This window comes from Octodon degus, unplaced genomic scaffold, assembly GCF_000260255.1.
Source record: "Octodon degus isolate 3935 unplaced genomic scaffold, OctDeg1.0 scaffold00199, whole genome shotgun sequence".
In the NCBI taxonomy this organism is placed as follows: domain Eukaryota; kingdom Metazoa; phylum Chordata; class Mammalia; order Rodentia; family Octodontidae; genus Octodon; species Octodon degus.
Genome location: NW_004524775.1, coordinates 2,878,200 through 2,887,344, shown reverse-complemented (window position 1 = coordinate 2,887,344; position 9,145 = coordinate 2,878,200). Strand labels below are relative to the sequence as shown.

Genomic DNA, 9,145 nt, shown 5'->3' with positions numbered 1-9,145 from the left:
ACGCTGCGCCTGGGCTGGGACTGGTCCCGCCGGCGCAGGGTAGCAGGAAGCTCTCCACACACTCACCGGACCTGGGCTAGGACTGGGTCTGGGGTTCCCGGAAGTCCTGTCACACATTTTGATTACTTTATCCTGCTCCGAAATAATCTCGTAACTTGGGGGGGGGGTGGCTTAGTAGTAGAGCACTTGCTTAGCATGTTCAAAGCCCCTAGGTTCAATTCCCAGCATGCAAACCAAATAAAAATTGAGATATCCCATAACTTCATTACCTTTTATGAAGCATGCATGCTGAGAATTTTTTTTTTTTAAGACAGGGTCTTGCTCTGTAGTGTAGGCTGTTCTTGAACTTAACTGGGTGGCCTTGGCTGGTAGCTAACTCACAGCAATCCTCCTGCCTTAGACTCCCAAGTACTGCGATTAGAGGCGTGCACCACCGGGCTATGCTGAGTGACTTTATTGAAATACCATTTTTATTTTGTGTTTAGTTTCATGACAAAATACATTTCTGTTTCTGTCTAGGAAACATGCTACTGAGGGTTGCCTTCATATTTTGTGTGAACATCTTTACATATTTATAGAGAGGCAGTAACATGGTGGCTCGGAGAGATCGCTGTCATATACTGCACTCCTCTGTGACCTTGGGCAAGGTTTTTGACCAAGCTTCTTCATTCATGGAAAGGATGTAAAGTACTGCCTCCCGATTCTTGGTGTGGAGATTGCCTGAGTTAATATGTACAAAACGTTTGAGCCAGTTCTTGGCACGTTTTGTCAGTAGGGTGTTTCCTGTCGTCATTGTCTACCTTCTCAACATTAGGTGCCCAAGCTGTTGACAGGCAGCTGTTGTTGTTCTTACTGACTTTTCTAGATGTGAAGGAGCTGAAGGAGTGCCTCTCTGTGCTGGTTAAAGAGCAGCAAGCTCTGGCCATGCAGTCGGCCACCACCACGCTCTCGGCCCTGAGACTCAAGCAGAGGCTGGTGATCCTGGAGCGCTATTTCATTGCCTTGAACAGAAGTGTGTTTCAGGAGAGTGTCAAGGTGAAGTGGAAAAGCAACCATGTTTCTCAGCCTCCCATGGACAAGAAAAGGTAATAACAAAACAAGGAAAGGACTCTGATGACAGCTTACTGTAAAATTCAAGCTGTTTTTTAAAAGGAAAGTTTAAGGGTTTCGATGTTGTCTTGTTTTTTACCACATGAAATTTTAATTTTCTCTGTTTCTGTGCTTTGTGTAATCTGGAGAATGGCTTTATTAACTTACTCATAGAGTAACAGACAGTGTTGCATCTTCTGGGCCATTATTTTTTATTTATTTTTATTTACCTATTTGGCCTTCTGAGACGATCTTGCAGTGTAGTTCAGGCTGGCCTTGAACTCACAGTGATCCTTCTGCCTCAACTTCCCAAGAACTGGGCTTCCAGGAATGTGTCACCACAGTTGGTTGTGTCATTATTTACAATAATTTTTCTGTCAGTAGTTGTGGTAGCCAAAAGTTTATATCTAAGTCTAGATTTGAAGATAGGATTTCAACATTGTATCCTTTTTGTTTTCTTCCACTACTGTTCAGGGAACAGTTAGAGGGTGTTTTGTGCCTCAGTAGTTTAGATGCTTTGCTTTTCCTTCCTGATATGATTCTTTTATTATAAGACATACTTCCAGTCATGTGATTTTTAATTTGTGGATATCTGGTAATACATCAGCTGACTCTCTCTGAGGCATTGACTAATAGCCGCTAGAATATCGAAGCCTCATGTCAGATGGTGAACACTGGCTAAACTTGTGCAGGGCAGCCAACTGCAGCCCTGTACATAACCAAAGCCCTCTTTTATCTGCACCAAAAAACAGAAGTAATTCTGTGGAATGAGCAGTTCTTACACATACCAGCTTTGGGCTGTAGGGCCCTCTCTCCATTGGCAAAGTATCTTGTATGCCTACTCACCTTTTTCCTACTCTGCCTACCTTAACCCCTGGTGACCACTAATATCTAACTTTTTGAGTTTGGCTTTTTTCACCTAGTATCATTCCCTTGAGAGTCTTCTCTAATTTTTTTTTGCATTTATTGTCGTAGCTCAGTAGCAGTTCACGATACAGATGCACCACAGCTTTGTTCCCCAGTTTTGGAATATTACAAGTGAAACTGCTGTGACAGTTCAGGCAGAGTCTTTGTGTACATGTTAAGTTTCTTCTGAGAGAGATGAATGCCCAGGAGTAGTAGAGTTGCTGGGTCTTGGATTTAGGTTTAGGAAATTGCCACACTTGTTTCCATGAGTCACTGTGTGTTTTACATATTCACCAGCTGTCTATGAGTGTCAGTTTCTCCATATCCTTGTCAGCAACGGTTTTGTCCCTTTTATTCTGATAGATGTGGAGTGATACCTTCTAAGGTTCTGTCATCTTCCTTTCCTCATTTCTCTGCCTACTGTATCATGGTGTACTATATATATTTTTTTGTGAAACTAGCTAAGGGTTAGATTACTGACTTGTAGATGGGAGTGGGTCCAAGCCTTTTCTTTCTTTTTCTGGAATCTATAAACTAAAGAGCTGCTTACTAGACAGCTGGTGGTTCTTACACTGTGCAGGCTGAGGGCTGAGTGAGCATAGCTCAGAGTGGCTCCTGGGAGAGCTTTGTCCAAGGGCAGATTTTGGAGTGGTCCTCTTTCCTTTACACTTAGCATGTGGATTTTTTGTTTTGGGGACTGTGTTTCCTACGATATGTTCTAATTTTTAATACAGTACATACATACACACACATTTTTCTTTTAAAAATGATGTTGTTGGTTGAGTGTGGTGGTCCATGCCTATAATCCCAGCACTTGGGGAGGCTGAGGCAGAAGGAGTGCTGTGAGCTGGAGAGACCAGCTTGGGCTACGTAGTGAGGGCATGATCACCCTGAACTGCATGGTGAGACTCCCTCCGCCTCCCCCACCCCCCCCCCCAAAAAAAAAGAAAGAGAAAAGAAGCAGGTTGTATTTAAACTTAATAGAAAGCTATAGTACATTGATGTAAAGCAACTTGCCTAAGGTCACATATATAGTAAATAGCAGAGTACAAGTTGAAATCAAATATGGTTCCCAGGCACCATCTTTAGGACCTCAGGTATGGTGCTGTTATGTAGGAGTATTAAACCAGGCCAGATCAGACACTGAAACTGAACACACCAGAATTTAAATCTGTAGGTTTTCTTAAAAATACTAGTTTTCTGGGCTGGCCAAATAACTCAGTGAATTACAGCACCTGTAAGCAGGCGCAGGTACTGGTGGGTTCGATCCCCAGGCCTGCTGTGCTGGCCCTGACCCCGGGGTACACTGAGACAGCAGTAGAGACTGGGCATGGTGGCGCATGCCTATAATCCCAGTTCTTGGGAGGCTGTTAACAGGCAGATCACTACACGTCAGATCTAGTAGTGAGACCCTGAATACCCTGTAGACCACACTTCCCTAAAATACAAAAAAAAAGTACTAGTTTCCTTGAAAGAAAATGAATTTATTTTAACAAGGTTCATAGACTAATTAGGGCTTCTACAAAATGAACTGATGATCCACAAATAAACCTAAAGTAAATTTTGTTATAGTGTTGATCTGACTAGGTTTTTTTTTTTTTTTTTTTTTTTTGGTGGAACTGGGGACTGAACTCAGGCCCTTGTGCTTGCCAGGGAAGCTCTTATTCTACTGAGCCATCTCCCTGGCTCCGATCTGACTAGTTCTGAGACTTCTAGAAAATCAAGTTTACTTTCAAAATGATAAAACTACCTTCATTTTATCAAGCGTCTCTAAAAAGGGGAGGGTGGGAATTCCATGTGCTACAGATAATTCTAAAGCAGTTCTCCACATACTTTAAACTCGAAGCACTTTTTTTTTAATTTTAAACTTGGTATTAATCATCACCATCATCATCATCATTACTATTATTATTAGTAGTAGTATTGTGGTACTGGAGGTTGAACCCAGTACACTTTTCTTGTTAAAGGAAAGACTTCCACTTCTTGGCTACCCGTGTCCTTCTTAAGGCAGCCATCAGCAGTATTCTAGTGCTCCCTGTTCTCTCTTCAGGCCTCCCATGAGTGTAGGTGTCCATGTAGTGGCCCATCAGGTCCAGCAACCCTCTGAGCCCCACATTGTCACTTCTAATGCAGTGTCACCTTGTATCTTGAGGACATCATTCTGTATCATTAACTTATTAGTAATATTTCCCAGTTATTATTATCATCATTGAGTTTTTAGCAGAAATGCTACATGTTTGTGTGAAATTCTATGTATCGTACTAAAAAATAAAGTTAACTTACTGTGCATGATCAAGTTTATATTACACGTGCATTTTTATATTATAGCCCCTTTTCTAATTTTTTGCAAGATAATTTTTATAACATCATACAAAATGAAATTATGACTTGTTAACATTTCTAAATCACAAACAAATGATAAGCCACATGAGGACGGGTAAGTACTACAGAGTTACTTTATTTTGGTATGTCTGCAGCCCTCTGACTGACCACTGTACTCTTTACCCCCGTGTGTATGTATCTGCAGTGCCCGGCCCACAGGCAGAGGTGTGGAAGGACTTGCTAGAGTTGGATCCCGAGCAGCACTTTCCTTTGCCTTTGCATTCTTACGAAGGGCCTGGCGGTCAGGTATGTGTGTCAGACTTTCTTCTGCTTCACTGAGATATCATGAGATTTACCTCCCATGTTCGAGTCTACAGCCATGTGTGCTAGGAGTGATCATGTATGCCTTCTTGGTCTCAGTTTTATTGTTTGTATAATGAGAGGCTACAGAATATTTAACTATATTTAAAAAACACGTATTTTTAAAAAAGAAAAAAATGTTTATGCAATTCTCCCTTCCTATTTCCCTACCTTGTCTCAGTAACCACCACTATGGAATGCATTAGTACTGATTTATTTCTTGAAGAATAAAGTGTTAGTACAGGTTGAGCATACTAAACTTAAAAATTTAAAATCCGATATGCTCCAAAATCCTGAATTGTTGGCACTGAGAAGAACCTGTAAATGGAAAATTCCACACTTGACCTCATGAGATGAGCAGGTGCACTAAAAATCTTGCATATAGTTCTTCAGGCTGGATGTGTGTGTGTGGAGCAACTAACATTCATGTGTAGGCTAGAGTCTCATTTCTAAGAGGTGTCAGGATGTATGCAAATATTCCAAAATCTCCAAAACAACTGAGATCTGAAAAGCACTTCTGTTCCCAAGCATTTCATGTAAGGAATATTCAGCCTCTCTTGCCTTCTTGAGTGTCATTGAGTGCAGAATTGACTGTGAGACAGTCTTGTGAGATTTGGATGTGTCAAATGAGGGCTTGGACAGGTGACGGTGGTATCTCGTCACCTTGGTCGGGGCGCAGCAGGAAGGAGGTGCTGTTCCAGTCAGCACTGGTGGAGGCTCGAGGGCCTCTTCTGACTGAAGGTGTGCCTAGGTGAGGACGCGGACCTCTGCAGTGAGCTGTTGCAAGAGTCCCTGGATGCCCTGCGAGCTCTGCCCGAGGCATCCCTCTTCGACGAGAGCTCGGTATCCTCCGTGTGGCTGGAGGTGGTAGAGAGAGCAGCCAGGTTCCTCAGGTCCGTCGTGACAGGGTGAGTTGTCCCTTCAGACCCTCCTGTGGGAGTCTTCCACTGAGCCTGAGACTCATTCTCGCCCCTCTGTAGGGCTAGGAAGCCCAGTGGGCTGGCTCTTCACCTCAGCTTCCAGCGCACTGTCAGCCCTTTGCTTCTACATTTTGGTTCTCTGCCTTTTAGATGATTTGTGATCCTCCGATTTAACCCAAGGAGCTGTCACATTGAGTGGCGTGGAAAGTGACAGATGCTTTTGTTGTTTATTTTTGTATTTAATGATTTAGTATAAACTTTTTTGTAATAAAAAGTTTGATGAAGTGAGCCCTTCTTGTGTGCCTCTTGGTGATGTTTACAGTCAACATGAAGTCTTGATAATACGGGAATGAGCAGCTGAGATTCAAGGCCAGAACCTGAAGCTGGTGCCGGGGGGCGTCCTTGCTACCATGAGCGAGGCCCTGGGGTTGATTCTCCTCATCCTCTCTTACCCCTAGCGCTTAGCACATGGGCTTTGAGATGTGTTTAATATCCACATTATAGCATATAGCTGTTCTTTCTAGTTTTAAAAACATGAATCATTGTAAGGAGAAGGAAGAAATCTGGTCTTGAGTGTTACACATTTTGTTAGGGTCTTTGAATTTGTTTCAGACTGGAAGCATGTCTAAATATTTTTCTACCCATATTTTGAGTAATGATGACACTTAATTTGTGTTTCAGAAATTTGGGTTAGGGCTGGCCAGATAGCTCAGCGGACTAAAGTGCCTACTTAGGCAGAGCACAGAGGCCCGGGTTCAATCCCAGGTGTGCTGTGCTGGCTCCACCCCCAGCGTGCGCTGAGACATTGATTGAGACTGGGCACAGTGGCACACGCCTGCAAACCCAGTGCTTGGGAGGCTGAAAACAGGAGAATCATTAGGAGTCCAATCTACATAGTAAGACCCTGTAGACCCTTTAGACCCTGTACTAAATACATTAAAAAAAAAAAAAAAATTTGGGTTGTGTTTTCTTGTATAATATAGTGTCTCCATTCATACCTTTCTTTTTCTCTCTTTCTTTTTCTTTTTTTTTTTCTCTCTCTCTTTTTTTTCATGGTACCGGGATTGAACTCAGAACCCTGTGCTTCATTAATATTTTTAATAAAAATATATCTTTAGGGGCTTGGGTGTAGCTGAGTGGTAAAACTTGCTCATCATGCAGGAAGGAGACCGTGGGTTCAGTCCTAGGATTTCCTATAACTTCCCCCCAACAAAACAACCATACCTTTCTAAATTGATTGCACATTTTAAGATTTCAGAGTAAATTTATATAGCAACTCTCAGAAACCAGGGGCCAGGGAGATAGCTCAGAAGAATGTGCACGGGCCTGAGTTCAATCCCTGTTCCACAAAAAAAAAAAAAAAATCTCAGAAAGCTGATTCTGAATATTAATATGTCTTTCCCTGGAAGAGAGAGCATAATTAATGTTTTAAAAATATTAGTGATTTTAGTGTGCTGCTGTCAGTAATACTGATGGCTTGTCCCCATTGCTGCCACTGTAGGGATGTTCACGGGACACCAGGCACCAAAGGTCCCGGAGGAGTCCCTCTGCAGGACCAGCACTTGGCCCTGGCCATCCTGCTGGAACTGGCTGTGCAGAGAGGCACACTGAGGTGAGTGGCCCCTACAGCTCCCAGAGATGCCCGTGTGCACGGTGAGGAATTTCGCAGAAGCACTCTTGGCTGCAGCAAATGTGTGGTCTTCTGTCAGGGAACCATGTCCCAGCTTTCTTCTAAAGCCAGGTTGAGTTACGCTTTTTTTTTTTTTTTTTTCTTTTTTGTGCTTATTTGTTTAAATATTTAGGACTTGTTCTATTTTTTTTCTCCCTCTTATTTTATTCCATTGATTTAAGATACCAGAAATGTCCTGTAAAAAGTATTACTTGAATGTCTTAACTGGTTCTGTGCTTCCTGTCAGCACAGGGTGGGTGTCTAGTGATAAAATCTTAGTATTGATTGGGGTTATTGTCTCCATGGCATTCATTATTTTAATGTTATTTTACTTTTTTTTTTTTTTTTTTTTTTTCCGGAACCAAGGATTGAACTCAGGCCCTTGTGCTTGCCAGGGAAGCGCTTATTCTACTGAGCCATCTCCCCGGCCCCATGTTATTTTACTTTTACTTAGCTGTCTTTCTATTTTTTACTGACCATAGCAAAAAAGTTAATCTGTGTTTATTAGAGAATAAATATGTTTTCTCCTTTAGCCAAATGTTGTCTGCCATCCTGTTGTTGCTTCAACTGTGGGACAGTGGGGCTCAGGAAACGGACAATGAACGCTCTGCCCAGGGCACCAGTGCCCCCCTGCTTCCTCTGCTGCAGAGGTTCCAGAGCATCATCTGTAGCAAAGACACACCGCAGGCCGAGGTGGACACACATGTAAGTTGGCACTTGGTGTTCAGGGAGTGTGCTTATTTTACTTGTTTTAGTTAAGCTGGTATAACAAGGCCAGGGTGCGTGTCACAGTAGTGATTGTCTTGGGAGGTGCTTGTATTTGATGACAGCTGAAAGTCAGATGGGGCAGGCATGGGAAGTCACATGTGCATTATGTTGACAAGGCGAAACACCCTCTGAGCTATCAGGATTCTTCTATATGGCAGTGAATGGGCAAAGTCCACTCTGAGCCATAGGCTCAGGACCCTGCTTTTGCATGGTGTGTGTCAAGTCAGAAGAGAGTGTCTCAACATTGGTGTTGTCTGCTGTTTTTTTTTTTTTTTTTTTTTTTTTTTTTTGTGCAAGGTCTCAGTACACAGCCCAGACTCGTAGTGATCCTCCTGGTTTCTGCCTCCCTAGTGCTGGGATTACAGGTGCCTGCCACCACGTTCGGACTCCATCACTGGCTCATGCAGAGCCAGGGATCGAACCTTGGCCCTGTGCTTACCTAAGCAAGCGATTAGTCCACTGAGCTATATCTCTGGCCCTTGTGCTGTGTATTGACCATGTTGCTTTTCACCCACTGAGTTAGTGCCTCTGTTCTTAGCAGCTGATGTTCTGTGCTTGGCTGTGAGGGGAGTGAATTTTAGATTCTGTGTTTGTCTTTTTGTCTGGCTATAGAGAGATACTATAAAGTAGTTTTCTTTTAAAAGAAAAAGGTTTATTTTGGCTCATGTGTCTTGAGGTAGAAGGAGGAGGACTGTCTGATGACGGCCTTCTTGCTGTCAGTCCCAAGGTGGTACAGAGCATCATGTGGCATGAAATGAGGAGGGTATGTGTGTGTTTGTCTGTCTTTCTGGTGTCTGTCTCTTCTTAGAAAGCCTCCAGTATTCAGTGCCATGACTTTAATCCTAATCATGTCCTAAAGATTTCATCTCTTAAGTTTCCGTGCTCCTAGTATCTCCTAATGGGGATTAAGTTGAACATAAAGTCTTTTAGAGCTGAATGTGGTGGTGCATGTCTCTAATCCCAGCAGGAGGCTAAGGCAAGGGGATCAGAAGGATTTTTTTTTTTTTTTTGGCTGCCTCAGGATGCCTTAAGGGCAGGTCTGGTAAGGCACGAGGATGTGGGGATCCAGCCACAGAATCCTGAGCCTGCTTTGCTTAAGCAGGCACTTAAA

At 43.0% G+C, this 9,145-nt stretch overlaps 1 protein-coding gene across 1 annotated transcript in view; it reads left to right on the top strand.

The window, feature by feature from the left end:
- Positions 1 to 9,145, top strand: part of Herc2 (HECT and RLD domain containing E3 ubiquitin protein ligase 2) — a 215,642-nt gene that overhangs the window by 42,885 nt on the left and 163,612 nt on the right. Inside the window, exons 5-9 of the mRNA XM_004644472.2 lie at positions 866 to 1,085; positions 4,523 to 4,623; positions 5,429 to 5,585; positions 7,099 to 7,209; positions 7,800 to 7,971. Of these exons, the coding sequence (XP_004644529.2) occupies positions 866 to 1,085; positions 4,523 to 4,623; positions 5,429 to 5,585; positions 7,099 to 7,209; positions 7,800 to 7,971 (761 nt within the window). The remainder of the gene's footprint in view (positions 1 to 865; positions 1,086 to 4,522; positions 4,624 to 5,428; positions 5,586 to 7,098; positions 7,210 to 7,799; positions 7,972 to 9,145) is intronic.